Raw genomic sequence first — 24,661 nt, 5'->3', positions numbered from 1 at the left:
AAAATGTAAAGGAATCTTCAACTGTCACCTGTAAGTTAAAAATTACACGCTTTATTTCAGGTTTCCAGAACATTTTGTACCCATGTAGACTTTTATAAATTCTCTAAAAAACACAAGCTGATGGCTTCTGATAACAAATCTAGACTTTGGGGCCGAGAAGGGAAGAATTTAAATTTTAGTGACCTCAGCAAGGGCATTCTGCATTCAAGATTATACAGCAGGCGTTGCAGGAGGAAGAATTAGTCACAAGTGACAATACAAAAGTTAAGTTTCTCCTGCAACCATGTGCTGCGATATTCCTCTGGCAAGAATCTTTCCTCCTCTCCACTTCATACAGAGAGTCAGAAGTTCTTAAGCAGGGTTAGTTCATTGGCTGAGAATCCACTAATTATTCACAGCCAGTGAGGTACAGTGGCAGATCTAGAGCCTGATCTCGGGAGGAGCAATTGTAGATTTGAAGAAATAATTCATGCACAATAACCACTACAGCTCTGTGTAGTGATTATGGTGCCAGGACCTCCTCCCAGGGTAAGTAGTCAAACCGTTTAAGAACAGTTTGACAAGTTACCTGAGGTCTGCAAGGATATGGGGCTGTAGTAGGGCATAGGAGCAGTGGTGTGTGTGTGAGTGTTGCAATGTGTGAATGTATGGTGTGTGGGGGCAAGGTATGTGTATGTGTATGTGTGGGGCAGTGTGTGTGTATGGGCAATGTGTAAATGTGGTGAGGAGGGTGGGGGGGGGCTTTGTTTATAATTTTTTAATAAAAATAAACTTAAGTCTCCCCCCCCCCCTCCCTTCTTACCTTTACAGAGGGAGGACATTTCTCGATCCCTGGTGGTCCCAGTGAGTTCACTTGTGCGAGATCCGGAGCGTTGCCGTGGTAACCATGGCAACACTCCATGCTCGCAAGAGAAGGACCCAGAGGAGCTGCAGGCTGAGCTCCCGGGTCCTCTCTCCCTCCCCTGCCGGCTGCCAGCACGGTGCCTGCGGGCCGGGGAGGAAGATCCGATTGCCCCGTTGCCCCTCCCCCCGGATCTGCCAGTGGTGAGGTAATCGGTTCCAACTGAGTAAGTTCTGGCTTGCAGGAGATTGTAGTAGAGGCAGGGAACAGCCCCTGGCAGACCATTGGTAAGAAGTAATCAAAAAGTGATCTGACTTCTCACAAAAGGGTGTCACAAGGGTACTCCCGGCACCATAACCACTAAAACCATGCTGTAGTGCGATGAGAGGACAATTAAAAAAAATAAGTAAAAACCATGCAATATACTGCCAATGCCAATTCTTAGTTGTTATGGAGAGGCCCAGAGGGACTTATAAAGGAGCTCCATGTGAAGGTGTGGTGGTATATACTGCTGGACCATAATGTTTCTGATCACCACTATACTGGTTGTGTAACAGGGAGGACTGATCTAATGCAGGCTTGGTGGGTGTCCTACATAGTTTTTTCACCTTCCTTTTAATTCTACTTTTAAGTTTTGGCAGCAGGTCTGTTTAAATCTTTTTGCAGGGTTATTATTAATGACCCCAGTGGCCCCCTGTAACACAGGGTTAAATTTACCATAGTATACTTGCATTCTGAATTTCTTAGTCTATAAAGTTGCATCAACAGGTCTACTATTGTAACATGGGTACTTCCAGTATATTACTATTCTTATACAGTTAACACTTACAATTCATAATGTTGTGCTACAGTAAGTTAGTGTGTGCAGTTGCCAAAGGCCTAACAAATAGGTCTTTTTAAAGCGGCACTGCCACCATCTGAGAACTTTACATAAATTTGCAAAGACCACGGATTGTGTTATCTGAAGGTCCGTTGGCCAAGAGAGCAAACAAATGCAAGTTCTACCTATCTGAGACTGTGCCTCAGGAGTACTGCCATCCTTTTCCAGCATGCACAAGAGTACAGAGATATATGGAGGATTCCATGAGTGCATGGGATTCTCCATATAGCAGATTTCCCTGCAGCCATCACTTGTGACTGATAAGTTTTAAGCTTATGAATCCCTACTTTGTCTCAGTATCTATTGACTGGCTTGGCATTTCAGTGAAATTCCAACATAGTCAATACGAGTACTTCATCACTTATTGTTCTGAAATACTTTTTTGCAGGGGGGTGACAAAGCAGCTTTAAAGGGAACCCATAGTGTGTATATACACACACCCTTTTAAAAAGCATTATTTTGTGACTATAGGTTCCCTTCTGTCCACCCATCTGCTGTGCAAGATTAAAAAAAATGACTCACCTAGTTTCTAGTGCCAGGACTCATCTGCTGTAGCCTCCAGAGACTGATGTCTGCATCCAAACGGACCTCACCCATAATCTCCAGTCCATTACATCTCGTTCGAGACAATGGGTTGGAACTAGGCAAGATCAGCCAAATGTAGTGCTCCAAGTTTTCCTCTGTCTGGAAGAGGAAGCACCTGTAGTGGCTATCAGGAAGACAGCCACTAGAGGTAGTTTTAACCCTGCAATGTAAACATAGTTTCAATAAAAAAAGCTTGCTATGTTTTACTTTGAAGGGTTAAGTGACAGAACTACTGCTCCAGAGCACTTCAAAATGAAGTGGGCTGGGCGACTATAGTGTTTCTTTAAAATCAGGGTTAACCCACTGAAAGTCTTATTACAAAACTATAGGACCACTATAATACAAAATGGTATACCTAACTGAAAACCACACCTGTAGGTAATGAACATTATTTTAGATCAAACAGAGAATATAAAAGCTTATCTATTTTTTCAAACTTTGTTGTTTAAGGTGACATCTGTTGATGTTCTGAGAGCAGGAGAACTACCTGTACAAGGGTTTTCCTGCACGCTACTTTCAGTAAGTTCTTTGACATTGAGGTCTACACTGACTGGCACTATGTCACACAGTTGGCTGAGAAGTGGGAAGTTTATTTCACCAAATCTATAAGTCACGACACTATATAAATTAAACCAAACCAAGTCAAATACATTTCTATGTACCATGTTGGTTACACAGAAATATGCAATGGCCAGAGGTATTATTAAAAACCAGATTAAAAAAGGGACACCCCATGACAGTCAGTCAATCTCATTTAAGATTATATAAAAGATTTAATATTCTCATATCTGACATTTATGCATTTGCAAGTCTACTGGCTGTGCAGCTTCAGAGAATTCAAGCAGTTTCAGAGAGTTCTAGTTTCTCCTCAATCTGGGCAGACAGTTCATGTGTGGTGCTTTTCATAAATGCCTTAATTCTAAGTTTATATTCAAGAACTTAGGTAGTTTATGAGTAAAAATGGGTTAGCAAGCTAGTGTTGCTCTGGCAATGATGGCCAAATAACAGTTCCTTGTCAGACCACCACATGACAAGAGAAGAGCTAAACAATTCTAAGATACTCCAAGGTGACTGCAGAAAAATAAACTACCAATTAACACACTTGTTACAATGCATTAGGAAATTTATCCCAAACCAAGTTTTACCATGAATATTTAACCTTTTCACCACAACTTACTACTGTGAAAATAAGTGTGGGTTCGCTGTAATCTAATAAACGGAAGTCATACATTTTGAGATCTAGATAGATGCATATTAGAGAGAGATCCAACACTATTGCAACTAGTTTACTAGACGCACAATTATGCAAAACTTTGTTTCTAAGAGGTACCATGCACGATTACACAAGTCCAATAGTAGCTAGTGAAAAAAAAACGATTTTGCCAGTTTTGGACTAGGTTTGCAAGAAGAAATACACATCCACAAAATACTTTGAATTATGTTGAAACTGCGTGCCTGGCAGGTCATGTTCTGCACCTGTCATTTGATCTATAACTTGCAAAAAAAAAAAGTATTTGGGTCATGATGTTTATCTATGCAAATTAGGATGCGGTCTATATACAGTATGTTTGGCGTTCGTGGGAAATGCAGCTCAGCCACCCTTCCCCTTGGGTATTATGGGAAAGCTGTCATCGTATTAAGCAGTTATACCTATTGTTGCTGGGCTACAGTCAATGTCAACACCACATCAATTTTTCCATTTTTACTATGTGATTTAATTGAGCATTCTAGTATTTGCTGTTCAAACTAGCTCACAAAGGCTTACCATTGTGGGTCAATTTTTGTTTTTCCAAATGCGTACCAAGTGCAGCAGGATTATGTGTTTTTAGAGCAACACATATTTGCAAATTACTCCAGAGAAACCTAAAGTTAACCTAACCAGTCTAAAACACCCAGTGTACCCAAATGCCAACTTTAACACCACTACCTAAACAGCCCATATACCACAATTTTAACCCCTATTGAGCTGTTAAACACTAACCATGCTATGTAATTTCACTATGATGTTAACCTTAATCCCCTTTACCACAACTACTTCTACTTGTAACAAATATATGCAGTGTTAAAGATAATGTTAGAAGTATGTACATGCTTATATATACATATGCCATTGTCAAATATGAATGGTTTTAGGTCTGCAATGTCCTGTTAATAAAACACATACTTTTTTTTATTAGTTTGGGGAGCATGGGGCACCTTAGAATTTTATAAGCGCACAATATGCAAATCAGGCCCTGGAGCAGATTCATTAACAGTATCAGCTGATCACTCAGCCAGTGAGCTAAACCATGGAGTCCCAGGCTAGCTCCGTGAAAGGATCTTCCGGCTCTCTTTGATGAGGCAACATTTGCAAGCTGTTTCACTAAATCTGGGAGGGTGCCAGACTGCCAGTGTATTCTTGGCATTATACCCACTACAGCAGGCTGCAGTGGTTATAATTTGAATTTTCCTTTAAACACTATATACGGCGTTCCTTTGTAATGCACAGAGCATGTCAGGACTGTTTATATCAAATCAAACAAAAAAAAATTATACACTGGAAAAAAAACTCTTAAAGCCAAGAGGAATTCTATAGTTTTATATTCAGGGTGCAATTGCAATCTCACCATTCTTTTAGAATGTTCAAATGCACTCGGGAAGGAAAGTGCCTTTACAGTGTAAGCTTGTTTGGGCAGGGCCCTCTTCACATACTGTTCCCGTATGTCAATCATGTTTTGTTAGAATGCAAGGCTTGCCCAGTTTATCTACTCAGTGTAGCGGAGTAGGTTGGCGCTACATAAAGTTGCAAGCGCTACATATGCTTGTACAGCATTTTTCTTTATTTCACAGTGTTCTACTTTTATGCTCTGGCTGTGCCAGGAAAGAAAAAAATAAATAAAAATCTGTAAAGCCTACCTGCTGTGCAACAAAGGACCATATAAATGTGAAAATTATAAACCTTTTAAGTCAGTTGACTATTTAAGATCAAGCCACTATTGAGTGGGTAGATTTCTAAGCTTGGACATTTTAAGCAGTTTCAAGTATATCAAGGACGAGGGTGCAACTTCAGTCTGTTCGAACTCACAGCAACATCGCATTTTATAGTGGACGTCCGAGAAGTATGCATTTTGGTCACCTAAACAAACTCACCGAGATACATTCTCATATATACCTATAATATACCTTTGGGAGAGCTAGACTGGCTCCTTTTCTCTGGTGTAAAAGCACTTTATGGAGCATAGTAAGAACTGGAGGAAGATAACTGCTCCTTTGCTGCCTCCATGCTCCCCCAGCTGACTGCCCCCACTGAAGAGATACCCAGGCACCAGGGATTTGTCAAGCTCTGGGTTACCGTATCCCTTCAATCTATTCTAGAATGACAGCTCTACCAACAGAACTAAAGGAACACTATAGTGTCAGGTACACAAGCAAGTAATCCTGACACGGATGTATCTATCTAGATGTACCATTTAGGTGTTCAGCCCCACACCCAGTTACTTGTTTTCCAGTGCAGTGAGTCTTGCGGCTGGCTTCACCATGCTCTCCCTCCTTGGCGGAGATCAAATTTGACCATTTCAGCCAATACAATGCTTTTCGTGTGGCACCAATCAACATCTCATAGAGATGCATTGAATCAATGTATCTATGGGAAGCGTTTAGAGTCTCTGCAGTGTGAGGAGACGCTAAACAATAGTGCTGCACACTGACCCGAGAAGCACCTCTATTGGCTGAGTGAAGGCCACTAGAGGTGTTCCTAGGCAATAAAGTAAGCCCTACTATTTCTCTGAAAAGGCAATGCTTACATTAAAAAGCTTGCAGGGACCTGTAGTTCTGGTGACTAGAGTGTCCCTTTACCAAAGGCAAACATATGTCCAAAACATATTTGCCAATTTACATTTTTGACTGCATTTTAATGTTTAGGGAAAGTACAGGTTAGACAAAATCCTGTACAAAAAAAAACACAAAAAAAAACAGGAAGAAGTTCCTTGCCTTCAACATTTCCCCTAGATGCACTGAAAGGTTAAGCCCCATGCACAAGTTTACTGAATAGTTATCCCTGTAAAAAAATTATTCCCGTTTACTTTTAGACTGAGTATACAGTTATGTGCAGCTCCTGAGTTTGTCTCAGCTCTGTTCTGCTAGTCGAGAGTTCAGCCCAGCTGAAGCTTGGCCAAATTAAACATGTGTAGCCTAGAAATCTTACAGATAACAAAAGGACACTGCAAGCATCCCCTTTGGAATTATACAGATTTGTGTTGATGCTTAAAGTGACCCTTTCCAATTTATAGGTTTGCTCTTTTTAAGCACCACTTTTCATCCAACTGACCATGTGTCCTAGAGATATCATCATTGCACCTCTTCACTAGACCAGTATTTATTTCTTAGCATAACAGTGATAATGGACTATGCAGAACATTGAATTCTGTAAAACCATTACATCATGACCTTTTGAAGAGTTAACACTTCAGTATGTTAAGTGTAAATAAAATGGTCACATTTAACCATTTCATGAAGTCACGTGTATATGCAAGCCAGGGTATGCGGTCATACCCTGCAGTTGTGTAAACACTAGTTGCAACATTCCAATTGAAATTTGTTTTGTGCAAATAACATTTAGCTTGCAAAATATACCCGTATTTGGAAGGTAGCCCCTAGCACTATAAGAAACCGCCAGAGTAATTGTGTGCCATTATACCATGGAAGGTGGAGGATGGAGAGGCTGGCTGTAAGTGCCAGAAGCATGGAGACATCCAGCAACAGTGAGGAAAGCTGGTGTTCCGTCAGCAGCTGGGACACAGGTAAATAGCTTTGTGGGGATTGATGCCAAACTGGGTGTAAAGAACACTAAAGGGGGTGGGGAGAAAACATGGAGGTGATAAAGTGTGTCTGAAAGGAGGGAGGGTGGACAAAAATAAATATAAATGGTGGAGGACATAAAATAAAACAGGGCATTGAAATGTGTATGGGGAAAAAGAAAAATCACAAAAAAGTAAAAAAGTAAATGTGGACACCCAACATCATTTCACAGACCTTAGCGGAGACAACTGGTAGACAGCCACTAGAGGCAGTCTTAACACTGAAATATAAACATGGCAGTTTCTCTAAAACTGCAAGGTTTTCCATTGCAGGGTTAAGAGGACATAAACACTTCACCCAGACCACTTCAATGAGAAGTCGATGGCACAGGCAGCAAAACAGCTTTAGCTTCATGAATCTGTTTAGGTGTATACATCATGCACCTGCAGTCCACTGCTGAATTCTCTACCATTTAGGAGTTAAATCACTGTTTATGCAGCCCTAGTCGCACCTCCCTGCATGTGACTTGCACATTCTTCCTAAACACTTCCTGTAAGGAGATCTAATGTTTAAACTTCCTTTTTCTTATCGCCTGCATTGTTAATGACATTCTAGACTATGAAGGCGCCTACTATGTGAAATTACATGATACTGGATGTCTTCATGTCCTGTTTGGTAGACAGCCACTAGAGGTGTAGTTAACCCTTAAAAAGGTATTGCCTTTCCAGGGTTAAGGGACCTGGGTTTATGCACCCAGACCTCTAATGAACTGGAGTTGTCTGGATGCCTAAAGGTTCCCTTTAATGTTTCTTTCGATGTTTTAATTCATCAAGTAAATTGTAGTTATGGGTGACAGCACACATTTTAGTGGAGCATAAGTGGGAAGCTTCAGAGGTAGAGTTCTTTGTTAAATAAAGAGAAAGCACAAATAGACACAGATGGGTTACTTTGTTTCTAAGACCTGGGCACTGACTCAATATTTAAGCATCAATAATCTATAGGTATAAGCTTTATGAAGTTATTCCAATTAAAAAAGTTTATTGGGAACTATAATAAAGCTATATACACTTTACTCATTTGCTGAAGACTATTAAAGGACCACTATAGGCAACCCAGACCACTTCAGCTCAATGAAGTGGTCTGGGTGCCAGGTCCATCTAGGGTTAACCCTGCAGCTGTAAACATAGCAGTTTCAGAGAAACTGCTATGTTTACATATGGGTAAATCCAGCCTCTAGTGGCTGTCTCATTGACAGCCGCTAGAGGCGCTTCTCACTGTGAAAATCACAGTGAGAAGACGCTGACATCCATAGGAAAGCCTTGAGAAATGCTTTCCTATGGACTGATTGAATGTGCGCGTGGCTCTTGCCGCGCATGCGCAATCAGCACAGACGTCGGCAGGGGGAGGAGATTTGGGATGCTAATGTGCATGCACAGCAAAAACACCACTCTGCTCCAATCAAATGGTCTCTATATGACCAGCTGATTGAATAGCAGCTTTTAACTTTACTATTGGAGCAGAAACGCCCATTGTGGCTGTCAGTAAGACAGCCACAAGAGACATGTTAAACCTGCAATTTAAACATTGCCATTCCTGTAGAATGACAACCTTTTCAGTTTCATGGTTACACAAGGCCACATAATTACGATGAAGTTATCTGGGTGCCTATAGTGTCCTTTTAAATGGAAACCGTTTGGAACAACCAGAACTTTTACTAGAGCTGGCTGCCAGCCCAAAATGAACAATCTGGGGAGAATGGCCTTGGTAAGAGGTGACCAAGAGGCAGATAGTCACTCTTGTTGCATCATACCCAAAAACAACTTGATGCTGTAATTGTGGCCATAGGTGCTTCAAATGAATACTGAGTTATGGGTCTGAATACTTACATCCATGGAAAATTTCAGGTTTTTTTTCCTGTTTAATAGGTTTGCAAAAATAGGCATCCAAACTTTCTAAGCATTTAAAAATGAGCACATCCGAACACTTTCTGTAGATCACTTGGGTAAGTGATTGTAACAATCATTGACAGGAAGCAAAGATTGAAACACTTGAGAAAAGGGCTAAATACATTCGACGTTTCATTTTGACCGACAAATTAGATCTAAAGGATATGCAGTATTACTAATTTTGGGATGTCACAGTTCCACTTTAAGGAAGGGTTGCCATTTCTCACGATTTAATCATCGTTCTTGTAAGTCCATAAGTAAAGGGTAACAAAGTACTTTAAGTACACAGTAAGCAGTAAACAGCAAGGTTGCATGGGAAATTCTAGTCCCATTTTATCAAATTGCATTACATTGAATCAGTGCCAGTAAGGTCATGTGTTAATCCTACCACAAGTGTTATTGACAAGAAGAACAAAGTACTATATTGTGTTTGTAGTACAACCACCTGACTATGTAACACTGAATGTTTAGTAGTGAATGGTCAGTTTGATTCATGTAACACCCTTAACGACACCTTCCCAGGAAGCTAGCTTTGTAACCCTTTACATTAAAGAAAGCATCATTATAAACCAGTATGGTTTTAACCTAGAGCAGCAATTACAAGGTTAGGACAAGAGGCTGCAGATCTTTGGCAAGAAAAACAAAAACACAACCCTTTGAGATCTAGACATGTTTGTAAGCAAACCCAGATGGCAGACACTTCAAGCCAATGCAATTTCACCAAGTGACCTTTCCCAAGCAAATTCACAACAAACTTAAATGTTTGTCTTAACTTACGTAAAACACTGAGCTCTCATGCGAAAAGCTGTTCTGCTACTTGAAGAAGCAGTTCCATTTAATTGAACATAAACACTACTTCAGGTTCATTTGAAATGAATTCATTTCCTTTGGTTAACTGTTGCAAAGTATGGGGTGGGACCACCATACCCAATGCTCAAACTCATGAGTGATAAGAACTTGTACTTATGTATATAATCTGTAACAACCACAAAAAGAAAGCTAAACACCTAATGGCACTCCCAAAATTGTGACCAAAATGTCATTTTTTTAAAAACTTTTCTTTACAGACAAAATTAAAGTTTTCACAATTAAGCAATGCACAGGTGCACAAAAAAAAAAAAAAGGAGAGGGGAAGAGTGCTATTTTCAAGTACAAAAACCCTTTTCACAAAGTGGTGAATGAACAAATTACATTCACAAATAAATGAACTTGTAATAACTAGGCCAATTTATCCATTCTGTTCAGGTCAGCTGAGTATAATTACTTTAAACAGACAATTCTGTTAAAGTGACCTCTTAGCAGCCAACTGTGGATTTTGTTCTTTGCCACAAACTACTACATCAACAAGTTTTACTGCCATAGTGTTTAAACCTTACTAAATTAATTGCTTTTCTAAACAGAAGGTTCTCTTTAAAATCCAACAATGTATAAATGGGGGGGAAGGACAAATCTATTAAAGTGGCTTAAACCTCACCTTGTTTATCGATATAAAATTGTACACTTTTTAGCTTTTGGTTGAATAAATTCTATAACAATTATAAAATTTGTCTACAAGCAAAAACAAACTGTTTGCCCTTGGATTTCATGTGAATGACATTGCCATTAAATTCACTTAGCACTGGGAAACCATAGCATTTAATGTTTGGAGGGTTATTCACAAGAGACAATTCAAAGTTGACTTCAAAGAAAGTCGAATTGGAACAATTCTCTAACCCAGTTAAGTTTTCAGTTTGGCCGCTTGTAATTCTCCCTTTAATAACCATGTTACGTGTGACTAGTTTCTCCTTGCTCATGGAATTGACCTAGGAAACTGGTTTGTTGAGAATGCCCTGTTGCATTGGCTACCTAATTACGTGTTATCAGGGCTTCCCACACAGGCACGCTTAGCACCTGTTTCAGGGTAAACAAGGTCAATGTACATTGTTAGAACAGGGTTAGACAGACCTAGTCTGAAATGGGATTTAAAAAAAATAAAAAAATATTGCATCTAGAATATGGTTTTGTTTATTAAACAAATTAAGTGTACTCGCACAGATGTTACCCAACAGTTTTTTCAGGTTGCAGAAAGTGAGACTAGAGTTCAGTAACACCAAGGACAGTAGTTTCTATAAGTGGAAGACGTGTGATTACAGATCACTTTACAGGGGTCAAGGGAAGTGACTTTGACTCATAAAAAAGGAGGAGTGTAACAAGTCTGCGGTTACTCCAGTTCACAATCTCTCTCCTCCACATGGAACGTTCCTATAGCACGAGCACGATGAATGAGACAGAAATAGAAGCAAACATGTTTCTATCTCAGCCAGCACTGCTCAAATACATGAAAGTGCCGGCTGGTAATTAAAGCGTTCTATTGTACAAGTCAGTGACAAAGGATATCTTCCAACGGCGAGCAGGGACTCAGCCAGAAAGATAAGCAAGGACAGATAGCGTCTGGGAAGCCAGGTTCCCCCTTTACACTGTGCTCACATTCACAGCGTTACTGGCCATTGACAGGGCTGACAGATCAGGTGGGATTAATTGATTGGATTCGAAGTTACATTTATACCAATAGTAGTGAAATTAGACTATTGCCATAGATACCCATTAACTATAGAAACATAACCAATGTGTGTCACTAGCGAGGTGATATAATTAGAAGCTATAAATCTACAAGCTGTCTGGGACCTAACAAGGAAAGCCCGGCCATTTACATTTAACCCACATCCAGTGACAGTGATTTAGAAGGGAAGATGTGACTAAACCTCTAGACCTTTACAATTGGCCATGTTCTTGTCATTAGACTAGTGTCATTCTATAGAACAGACATGCAGAGTGTTAGTTTGTATCCCCATAAAGTGACCGGGTTCCATTATTAATCCCCCCCCCTCTGCAGTGCTCGTTAAATTAGAATGAAGAAAAGACAGGCAGCAAGCAGGATGATACAAGTGGGAAGAGGACATGATCCATAGTATGGTCTGTGCATACTCACCATGAGCCCGGCCAAGCAGACAGCAAGCACTGGCTAGCAGTAGCAGCAGCACAGCCCCCCTGGAATAGGAGCTGCTCATCGCGCTGCACCCCGCAGCACCCAACCCCCCAGAGAGTCAGCTGGAGGAGGAGGATACACACATAAATCGAGGGTGTCACACAAACACCACCCTCTCTCCCTTTGTAAATCCGGATTGCAGGCAGCTGATTATGGTTTCTTCCTTTAGTATTTTTTTTTAATATATCTATTTTTTCCAGAGCAGCTTTGTAAATCCTTGGGAATAAATAATCAGCCCCGGTGTGCTCGGCTACTTGATGGCAGGATGGATGGGAAGGTGCTGGTGTTGAGATGTCATACACAGCTCCCTACCGGGGGGGTGGAGAGGGAGAGACGTGCAGTTACGGGCGATTCCCCACACACGCTCCTTCTTATAGCAGCGGTGGCAACTGGATATGCAGCAATCGTCTTGAAGATGCGGAGTTGGAGCGGCAGGCGGCGCCCCTGAGCACATTTTACACACACGCACACGCAAGCACACTCGCATATACAGGATGTACACGCAGGGCTATGGGATCTGGATCAGGCACACATTGCAGATCCAGGAATACCGACAGTCGGCTCTGGCTAATCAGTAATGTAAGTGTGATTATAACGTGTGTGCATTTAATGTACATATAATATGTGTGTTGATAATGTGTGTGTGCCTTTAATGTGCATATAATGTGTGTTGATAATGTGTGTGTGTGCCTTTAATGTGCATATAATGTGTGTGTGCCTTTATTTCACATGGGCATGGTGACTGATTGTAATTACTAATACAATGTAGCAGAAGGTGTGAATGAGTAAATTGCAAAAGGAGGTCGGTCTCTTGTGTGTCCCGTGTGTTATGATCACATGGTGTATGTAATACCTGTTATATTATTGGGGCTACCTTTGGGCTCAATCACTAAACAGGGAGTGCAAACCCAAACTGCAAAATATAGTTAAAAAGTGTTAACCTTAAAAATAAAATCATAATAATACAAAAAAAATGTAACCTAGCTACAGTGACAACAATGTGCTGTTTAGTTAATGGACCATTGTGGGCTGGGAATTGCATGCGATGTGCTGTCTTGCATGTCTTTGAATGGGGTAGATGTAAACCATGTAGCAGGTTGCTGGGGTCATGCAATCAGACAGGATTGGCTTTGTGCATATTATTAATATAAATAATGTGTCACTGACCAGTTAGAACCACAGAGATGCTGCTGCCTTTGTCTACATAGTGTGGTTTTGTTGTCTACTTGCCAGCGATGATGTGAGTATTTATGGCCAGTCCAGCAGCAATCTGTAGCAATAGACTGTCCTGCTAGCTTACCCCAGTGAATAGCTTTGCATAAGTTAAAGAGCCTTACTTTGCCTGCATGATAATGAGGATCTATTTTTACTTCACTGGGATGCATAGCTGATATGTACATGTATGCACAGACACATGGCTACCTGTATTTATTACTATTAACCCCTTAAGAACCAATTATAGTTTGTGATTGCTATTTGCCCTAGCCTAGGGACTCTATGCTAGTATCCTGCTTATTTAGTGCTTGCAGCCCTGTAGAGTCATGTAAGTGTTAAGTGGACTTTCCTCTGCTCAAATAACAATAAAATAAATCACAATTTAGTAGATATACCCCCAATGAAAACATGCATGTATTAAGTGTTGTCCTTTTTTTCATTGGGGTATTCCTAAAAAAAAAGCTTACAAAATCTGCAGATTTCTTGTCTGCAGTCTTTGCAAGCCCTCCCATTCTATCCCATCCCAGACTTAGTGTGGCTGTCCAATTACCAACTTCTCAATGTAGTTTACTGAGAAGGCTTTGCAACCAGGTGCTCTGGGCAATTGCTGCCTCTCGAGTTTAGCTCCACTGAAGTAACAGGACCTGTTACCTAATAGACAACCAGGGAGGTGTAACAAGATTAATTTATAAAAGTGCCAACTTCTACTGAAATCTGTTTTTTTTTTTGTTTTGTTTTTTGCAAAATAAAGAGGACACACTCTTTACACACAGCAAGCTAACGTGTTTAGGTGTTTGTTCCTTTAAAATAGTTGGGCATAACATTTTTACACAGGATTTTTAAAGAAAAGCTCCACAAAAATGTATATATTTTTTAAACAAATTAGTATATATACTCCCAAATAAAAATGTAATTCTTATAGCATGTTTACTTTGGAAGTATATACAATTTTGGCTTGTAATAGCTGCAGATCTGATATCTGCAGCTTCTACAAACCCTCCCCTTCTGCCCCGACACAGACGAGAAAGTCTCATAGATAAATCTTGCGGAACATGCTCTGCTCATTGAGAAGTTAATACAATAACGTTAATGAAGGAAATATGTAAAACTCTCCTGGTATCAGATCGATTCAAATGAGAAAAATTCTAAACATTTCCTTTTTTTAGTATTTTACAGACAAGTCATTTGTCACATGCCATTCCACTGATTCTCTTGGTATGAAGGCCAACCTTAGGGTGAGGTTTCCATTGAAGGAACTGTTTTGTCATTCAGGGCTCATCATATTAAAATGGTATTATTAGTAGATTTGTAGGACTATTCAACAAAGAACTGCTATGCTTATTCACTAAAGTTGAAATTCAAGATTAAAATAGTCAGACTCAAAGTTAACTATGCTTTTAATTCAGCTACTCTGACCTTCAATTTGAAACTCACTTTGAATTCACACTTTAGTAAATAACCCTGTCTGTCTTGTTAAATTCCCTAAGTTTTTAAGAGACATTAACAAATTCAGTTTTGAATACAGGGAATGATCCAGCAACCCACTACATGGTAATATATGTCGTTTTTATCTGCTGTTCTACACAACTTTCCTAATTCTACAGATCCCTAAGCCGTGGTCTATCACAAGAATAATTACTAAACAGAGACTTGTCAGGAATTATAAGTGAGTTTCACATTTGGACCAAGTTAGTTAAACTGGAAGTATAGATGACTTGGTGAATTTTTTCATCTCATCCATTTTTGGCTTAAATTAAAAATTTACTTTGAATTCCTGACAGTTCTTCTCTTGTTAAATAAGCCCGGAAGTCTCCAGCTTATTCTTCTCCAAGTTTCTTGCCTGGTTTGCACCACTGTATCTTTATTGCTCTCTACTCCTCTCTTCCAGCTGCTTTCTCCTGCAGTTTCCCCTATTGTTTTCCACTGTGGACTCACTTCTTCTGCTTTGTCCATGTTCGTCTCCCACTGCTCTCTCCCTAATTTCAATACTTTAATGATGGGGCATTTAAATGGATACTCAAAGCACCATAACCTTATTAATTTCTGCATATCTTGAAACAATGCTCCTAGGTTTGTCTTTCTTGTTTCTAGTTTCTAGTTTCTAGTTGGACAGCATTTTGCTAAAATCACCTGAACTATATTTTTCTCCCAACTACCATTTTAGCATCATAGGGGAAGCATAGCATTCTAGCCAACTCCTAACTAATGTATAGGGGCTCTTTCAAATCTTTCTGTGAGAGGCTCTATTTAGTATCATATCGAGCAGGGGTAGGCAACCTTTGGCACTCTAGATATTGTGGACTACATCTCCCACAATGCTCTTACCACCATAATGCTGGCAAAGTATCATGGGAGGTATAGTCCAAAACATCTGCAGTGCCCAAGGTTTCCTATCCCTGATATAGAGGCTCTTTCACATATAGCTTTTTGTGAGTTTAATTAAAGCTGCCTGACCGCTGACCGCTGCCATTAAATTGTTCGAAATGTTTCATAGTTTTCATGAATAAAACTACTATGTATATTTTAGCCCTGGCACTATAGAAAGTCAGAAAGAATAATTACAACGAGCAGCTAAATTTTTTTTTTTTTTTAAAAATACATTGCTGAAGAGGCAGCCCACCGCCTATCTAATTTACAAATATTATAAGTTGAGAAATTTAAGTCACACTTGCATACAGACCTAACACTAACCTGTCCCTGTCCCTAGTCAGAAATATATCTCCCTTTTTGCAATAAAGATTTGAATAACGTATAGTTTTACTTATGTTTTTCCAGCGTCGAGGCTCCCTCAGCACTGCATACCTCTCCACTTCCCATGACAGAATGCCTCATCTGCCGATGTCTAGTCCAATGCTCATAATAGAGGACAGCACATTCAAATGTCCCCATAGAAAAAACATTGAATCAACTTAACCCTCAAATTTAAAAAAAAAAAAAAAAACTGCAGTGTTTTACATTACAAGGTTAATAGGACAAGGTTCCTCCACTCAGACCACTTAATTGAAATTAAGTGGTCTAGGTGACTCTAGTGTCCCTTTAAAAATGGATTATATTCTATAAAACTGTTACTTTAACCCGGAAACTGTGTTTCCTGTTTGCATATACACATAACTGTGACAGACATTAAAAAGTGTGAAACATCCAGCTATATTCAACTCTCCGCAGTATGCATCTCCTTACGTAATGTGCTAAGTAGATATATATTGTGAAGTGTTTACTATTGCTGAATGTTTCACATTTTTATTATTGCTGATATTTAAACAATAAGATTTACTAATATTGATTTTAAAGCAGTTTATTTACATATATACATTTTATCTGTCATAGTTATCTTTCTGGGTGAAAGTAGCACTTGTCACAGTTTTTTTAGTATCCAGTGTCTAATCCATTTTTAAAGGAACACTATAGCGTTAGGAATACAAACATTTGGTTTGTATTAATAGTTTCCTGTAACCTATCTAGATGTCCCCACCCCATGTCATAATGTGAAAGGTAATATTTACTGTAGAAGCAGCATTTGATCAATAACAGAGTATGACTCCCTTATAGCAGAGAAAAGTGCCTCTAGTGGCTGCATTGCTGACATCCAATAGAGGCTTGATAACTCGTCAATATAAATATTGCTCTTCCTATGAAATTGCAATGTTTTACATTGCAGGCTTCAAAAGACAGGGCATGGAACCCAGACAACTTAATTGAGATGAAGAGGTCTGAGTACCTTTAGTGTCCCCTTAACGCCCTTACGGCGTCCCATGCCGTCCCGCATTAAAAGGGCTTTAAAGCCGTTGCGGCGGCATGGAACGCCGTAATGGCTTTGAGCCCCTGGAGGAGAGGTGTACTCACCTCCGCCACGATCCTCTTCTGGGGGGCTGCTTGACAGCCCAGGCAGCCCCCCTCCGGCAAATGAGGCCCCCGGGGGCCATGTGATCGCTCTCAAAGAGCGATCACATGGCCCCCTATAGCTGGCTATGGATCTGCCAGCAGGGGGGCTTTCTGAAATATCAGACAGTCCCCCTGCTGGTGGGAAAGTAAAAAAAAAAAAATTAGACAAGTGTAAAAATAAATTAAATATATATATATATATATATAAATATTATATATATGTAACATCATACAAAGTGTATTTTAATATTAATATAAGTATATATATTAAATATTAAAATATATATTATATATTAAAATACACTGAGAATGACGTTACATATATATAATATGTATATATATTATATATATAATAGATGTGTATATATATATATGATATATAAATACGTATAATTAAAATAATAAAATAAATAAATAAAATATTGAAACAAAATTTAATATAAATTATATATGCATATGTAATTTCATTCTAACTGTATTTTGTTATTAATATATATATATATATCGGTAACGAAATACACTTAGAATGATATTCTATATACATCTATCTATATATAAAATACAAATAACCGCAAATATATATATATATATATATATATATATAGATATATATAGATAGATAAATACATATAATTACATAAAAGATTACATTAGTATACAAGTAGAATTGAAATACCTATAAATGCATATATATTAAAATTCTACGTGTATATTTAAATAATCTTTTAACATAATTATGTCATTTGATTAATTAAAATTTGATTGACATGCCTGACAACACAGGGAGAAAGTGCAGAGCATTTAATTTGCAAGCACCATATTTGACCCTGTAACTCTCCAAGACACCATAAAACCTGTACATAGGGGGTACTGTTTTACTCGGGAGACTTCGCTGAACTCAAATATTAGTGTTTCAAACTGGTAAATTGTATTTTTATGTTTTTCGCATTTTTTACAAACGAACAACACTTTTATGGTCTATATTATTGTTGTAATATGTTTTACTGTTTTAAAACACTAATATTTGTGTTAATAACAGTACCCCCCATGTACAGGTTTTATGGTGTTTTGGAAAGTTAGAGAGTCACATATAAGGCTTGCATTTAATTTTTTTCACATTTAAATTTGCCAGTTTGGTAATGTTGCCTTTAAGACCGTATGGTAGCCCAGGAATGAGAATTACCCCATGATTGCATTCCATTTCCAAATGTACACAACCCAAGGTATTGCAAATGGGGCATGTCCAGTTATTTTTAGTAGCCACTTAATCACAAAAACTGGCCAAATATTTGTTTTTTTCTTTTTTCACACAAAAACAAATATGAACGCTAACTACTGTCCTCCCCCCAGGCCCTCACCCCTGCGCGGTGGGTGGGGGCCATAAATCACAATGGGGGGGACCTACTGTCCTCCCGCCCGCCCCCACCTGTGAGCGGTGGGTGGGGGGCCATAAAAATAATGAGGGGGGGGGACCTACTGTATGATGTTGTATCAATCAGGTAGTGTAAGGGTTACGCCCGCTTCACAGTGACAGACCAAACTCCCCGTTTAACGCACCACGCACAACCGCAAACTCCCCATTTGCACAAGGTTGGATACCAAGCTAGCCATGTCCCGTTCCTTGTCCTCACTGATGTCATTGAAGGTCTCTTCCTCCACCCAGCCAAGTACAACACCAAGGGTCCCCGAAAGGTGACAACAAACCCCTGGGACGCCTGCTGTGTTTGGTCTTCCACCTTCTCAAAGCCACCTTCCTCCTATGACTCCTCTTCTTCAGACTCCTCTCTCTGCATTGCCTCTCTCTGCGTTATTATAAGGTGTGATAAGTAGTACTATTCCTATCAGTTTAATCCCTGTTACGAGTAGAGGACTATTTCCTTGTTTCGTCAAACCCCTTCAAAGATGGAAAAAGCGGTATGAGTGGAAGAAACGAGGAAATGTGGTCAGGTGGTGGTGCCAGCCCCACCGAGGGCTTGTAGCCAGGTATGCTAATAAACTGAAAAAAGAAAAAATCTCCCAAGAAGGAGATCTAAAACTGGCATAGGAAAAGGTTAGACAACTATAATAAAGTGATAATAAAGTGAATTAGCTAATATGGCTTAACAAGCAATAAAAGCTAAAAAAGATGGGATAGCACATAAACAGAGAATACAACCTTTAAACAGGACGTGATCTTGAATAGATCTAAAACATAACAATAAAAGATATATGGTGAAGTATGAATGAACAAGAAGGACAATATCCCGGAGGTAGAGAACTTACAACAGATATTGGTGTTCTGCGCTTATCTCCCTTTTTGTGGATATCTGTAGCAGATCAAAATGTGGTATAGACGGCAACATTTCTTTGAATGTGAGATCCTCAGAATGGACAAAAAAGAGAAATATACATAGAATAGTACTGTATAAAAATATCAAAGATTTATTGCACTGATTGCACTTACATTCAGGTCACAATCAGCAGGCATACCGTGTTTCTCCGAAAATAAGACTGGGTCTTATATTAATTTTAGTCACAAAAAACACACTAGGGCTTATTTTCAGGGTAGGGCTTATTTATTTACGGTACCGGTATGTACATTGAACCCCCCCTTTAATTAATCCACCCCCCTTTAATAAATCCACCCCCCTTTAATAAATCCACCGCCTCTAATTAATCCACCCCTCCTTTAATAAATCCATCCCCTCTAATTAATCCACCCCCTTTAATAAATCCACCCCCTCTAATTAATCCACCCCCTCTAATTAATCCACCACCCCTTTAATAAATCCACCCCCTCTAATTAATCCACCCCCTCTAATTAATCCACCCCCCTTTAATAAATCCACCCCCTCTAATTAATCCACCCCCTCTAATTAATCCACCACCCCTTTAATAAATCCACCCCCTCTAATTAATCCACCCCCTTTAATAAATCCACCCCTCTAATGAATCCATCCCCCTCTAATTAATCCACCACCCCTTTAATTAATCCACCCCCTCTTTAATTAATCCACCCCCTCTTTAATTAATCCACCACCCCTTTAATAAATCCACCCCCCTTTAATAAATCCACCGCCTCTAATTAATCCACCCCTCCTTTAATAAATCCATCCCCTCTAATTAATCCACCCCCTTTAATAAATCCACCCCCTCTAATTAATCCACCCCCTCTAATTAATCCACCACCCCTTTAATAAATCCACCCCCTCTAATTAATCCACCCCCTCTAATTAATCCACCCCCCTTTAATAAATCCACCCCCTCTAATTAATCCACCACCCCTTTAATAAATCCACCCCCTCTAATTAATCCACCCCTCTAATTAATCCACCCCTCTAATTAATCCACCCCCCTTTAATAAATCCACCCCTCTAATGAATCCATCCCCCTCTAATTAATCCACCACCCCTTTAATTAATCCACCCCCTCTTTAATTAATCCACCGCCTCTAATTAATCCACCACCCCTTTAATAAATCCACCCCCCTCTAATTAATCCACCCCCTTTAATAAATCCACCCCCTCTAATTAATCCACCACCCCTTTAATAAATCCACCCCCTCTAATTAATCCACCCCTCTAATTAATCCACCCCCCTTTAATAAATCCACCCCCTCTAATTAATCCACCCCCCCTAATTAATCCACCCCCCTCTAATTAATCCACCCCCTCTAATTAATCCACCACCCCTTTAATTAATCCACCACCCCTTTAATTAATCCACAACCCCTTTAATTAATCCATCCCCCTTTAATTAATTCACCCCCCCTTTAATTAATTCACCCCCCCCTTTAATTAATTAAGTCCCAGACATAAAATACCGGTATCTACTCACAGTTCAAAGAGTCCGACCACTGGGTGTCTCACCGCCCGGAATGGATCCTTCCGCTGAAGATCCGTGAAGGCAGACTGACGGCGCTGCGCACGTCATCATCACGCTGCGCACGTCGTCATCACGCTGCGCGATGCCGCGGCCCGCAACGCTCCTCCCCCTCCTCCTCATAGAAGAAGGAAGTCCCGCTGGGCCGCAAAGGTAAAATGCCTAGGTCTTATTTTCGGGGTAGGGCTTACATTGCAGCCCACCCCGAAAATTCAGCTAGGGCTTATTTTCGGGGTAGGTCTTATTTTCGGGGAAACACGGTATCTCCACTAACAAGTGGACCAAGATGGCAGAATGGGTCGATGGTGCAAATGGAACACAAGCTGATCGTACCATATGTAGTGTTAAAAATAATATAAAATACAAATATAATAATAAAACAAAATTAGAAATAAGAAATAAATATGAATACTCAATCATTCTCCGCTTCGGATTAATGCTATAGTACACACCTTTATATAATAAAGTGATACCTAGAAATCCTAGTGAGCATAGGTGTATAATAGAGGGAGAAAGGGAAAGCAGAGTAATGCTTCCTAATACCGTGGTTAGTACCCTTTGTTAAAGTAAATTGAGTAATGGACAAAAGTCTTTATTGTATCATTTATAAATAACAAAGGGATACTATACTCATTCCCCTATAGTGGCTAATTGTGTAATAATGGTAATACTATTACCTATTATATAATATTGCAAGGCGCAAGGAAATTCCCTCTAAATAGATGGGTATAGGCAGAGAGTATGGAGACCGGAGTGATGCTGTCATAAAAAGTGTCAATAAGGTGATCTAAAGTTAAATGTATCACAGACTCACAACCACCCTTTCTCTAAGCTAGTTTCCAGAAATGCTGGATAGGTAGAAGGGCTATAAAGACTCAGAGAGGTCTAAGAAGAATCCTCTAAACTAGCCCTAATCTCCTTAAACACGTTCAAGGGTGTTCTAAGCTAAAGCTCAATCTAAACGTTTAGATGACTGCCTGATTTCCCATCACAGATGCTGGCTAGGAATAACACTGTGCAAGATAAAGAGTGGGTCTAAGTGCCCATAGTGCAGTAAAGTGTCCCTAGTAGTGATGTCGTGAACACAAAATTTTCGGTTCGCGAACGGCGAACGCGAACTCCCGCAAACGTTCGCGAACAGGGCGAACCGCCATTGATTGAATTTTAAAACCCACAGGGACTCTTTCTGGCCACAAAAGTGATGAAAAAGTTGTTTTAAGGGGACTAACACCTGGACTGTGGCATGCCGGAGGGGGATCCATGGCAAAACTCCCATGGAAAATTACACAGTTGATGCAGAGTCTGGTTTTAATCCATAAAGGGCAGAAATCACCTAACATTCCTAAATCACAATGGATATGGATTGACACCTGTCCTCAGAGCCCCTGATACACACTGACACAGAGCAGAATAGGGACTGTTCCCCCTACATAGGGTCACTTGGCAGGTATGGATTAACACCTATCCTAAGGATCCCTGATACACACTGACACAGAGCAGAATAGGGACTGTTCCCCCTACATAGGGTCACTTGGCAGATATGGATTGACACCTGTCCTCAGAGACCATGATACACACTAACACAGAGCAGAATAGGGACTGTTCCCCCTACATAGGGTCACTTGGCAGATATGGATTGACACCTGTCCTCAGAGACCATGATACACACTGACACAGAGCAGAATAGGGACTGTTCCCCCTACATAGGGTCACTTGGCAGATATGGATTGACACCTATCCTAAGTATCCCTGATACACACTGACACAGAGCAGAATAGGGACTGTTCCCCCTACATAGGGTCACTTGGCAGATATGGATTGACACCTATCCTAAGTATCCCTGATACACACTGACACAGAGCAAAATAGGGACTGTTCCCCCTACATAGGGTCACTTGGCAGATATGGAATGACACCTGTCCTCAGGGACCCTGATATACACTGACACAGAGCAGAATAGGGAATATTCACTAAATGCCAAACATTGTTATACAGGGGAATATTCAGTAAATAAGGATAAGGTGGTGGACCTACTGTCCTCCCCCCGGCCCCCACCCCTGCGTGGTGGGTGGGGGGCATAAATCACATTTGGGTGCCTACTGTCCCCCCCCCCCGCCCCCACCCAAGAGCGGTGGTTGGGGGCCATAAAAATAATGAGGGGGGGACCTACTGTATGATGTTGTATCGATCAGGTAGTGCAAGGGTTACGCCCGCTTCACAGTGACAGACCAAACTCCCCGTTTAACGCACCGCAAACAACCGCAAACAGTCCATTTCCACAACCGCAAACTCCCCATTTGCACAAGGTTGGATACCAAGCTAGCCATGTCCCGTTCCTTGTCCTCACTGATGTCATTGAAGGTCTCTTCCTCCACCCAGCCACATACAACACCAAGGGTCCCCGAAAGGTGACAACAAGCCCCCTGGGACGCCTGCTGTGTTTGGTCTTCCACCTCCTTAAAGCCACCTTCCTCTGACTCCTCTTCTTCAGACTCCTCTCTCTGCGTTGCCTCTCTCTGCGTTATTATAAGGTGTGTTAAGTAGTACTATTCGTATCAGTTTAATCCCTGTTGCGTCCCCTATCAGTGGACGTGTATATGGCCGCGATTTTAGGAACCGTGAGATAGAAAAAGATACTCCTAACTGGAGACTGTGTTGCTGTACGGGTGGCAGGTGGAGCCGTTTATAAAGTACCCACTGCCAAGGTACATTTGAATTGTGGAGCGGCGCACAGAAACGTGGACGTGGGGCAGGCAGGACCTACCCGCTGACGTTATTTTGGGCAACGACCTGGGGGAGCTGACTTCAGCTTTTGTTCCTCAAACCGCAGTACAAGAGGCGTATCCAGTTGTGACCTGGCAGCAGGTCCGCACCACAGCTCCGCCTAACCACTCTGAGGCTCAGGTAAGCAATGTACCCCCCATGCCCAATGTCACGCCCTGGACATCTCCCCCCTAGAATTCGGTTCTGAAGTGGCCCTAGATCCCTCCCTGCAGATCTACAAAGATCGTATTAATTAAGACCAGGTAGGATTAGAAGGGGAAAGGTACACCTGGGACAAGGGGCTGCTGTAGAAAAAATAGTGTCCGGATCCATTCCCTTACCCATAAAGCAATTGATAGTGCCGAGAAAATATAGACTGGAGTTATTACGCATTGCCCACGACATTCCCCTGTCTGGGCACTCAAGGATCAGCCGTACTAAGCACAGGCTGACCCAGAACTTCTTCTGGCTAGGTATCTCACAGGACGTCAGGCGATACTGCCAGATCTGTGATACCTGCCAGAGGGTAGGGAAGAGGGGAGACTGATACAAAGCCCGGCTCCGTTCTCTTCCCATAATTGAGGAACCGTTCAGTAGGGTAGCGGTAGATATTATAGGACCCCTATCCAAGCCCAGCCCCTCCGGCAAGAAATATGTACTGACCATGGTGGACTATGCCATCAGGTACACAGAAGCAATAGCTTTGACTAATGTGCACGCAGAGACGGTAGCGGATGCCCTGATGCGAATATTTTCCCGGGTGTGATTTCCCAAGGAAATTATTTTGGATGGGGCACCCAGTTTACCGCCGAAGTCGCACAACAACTCTGGATGATATGTGGGGTTCAGAAAATACTGAACTCCGCTTATCACCCCCAGTCCAATGG

General features: G+C 40.7%; 1 protein-coding gene across 2 annotated transcripts in view; it reads right to left on the bottom strand.

Moving 5' to 3' along the window:
• The window catches only part of VLDLR (very low density lipoprotein receptor), a 90,330-nt gene extending 78,046 nt beyond the window's left edge, over positions 1-12,284 (bottom strand). For both annotated transcript variants that reach the window (XM_063455085.1, XM_063455084.1), the window contains exon 1: positions 11,997-12,284. In XM_063455085.1, the coding sequence (XP_063311155.1) occupies positions 11,997-12,075 (79 nt within the window). In that variant the 5' untranslated portion in view covers positions 12,076-12,284. The remainder of the gene's footprint in view (positions 1-11,996) is intronic.
• Between the last annotated feature and the right edge of the window lie 12,377 nt (positions 12,285-24,661).

This window comes from Pelobates fuscus, chromosome 5, assembly GCF_036172605.1.
Source record: "Pelobates fuscus isolate aPelFus1 chromosome 5, aPelFus1.pri, whole genome shotgun sequence".
NCBI lineage: Eukaryota > Metazoa > Chordata > Amphibia > Anura > Pelobatidae > Pelobates > Pelobates fuscus.
This window is presented reverse-complemented; position numbering and strand designations above follow the sequence as displayed.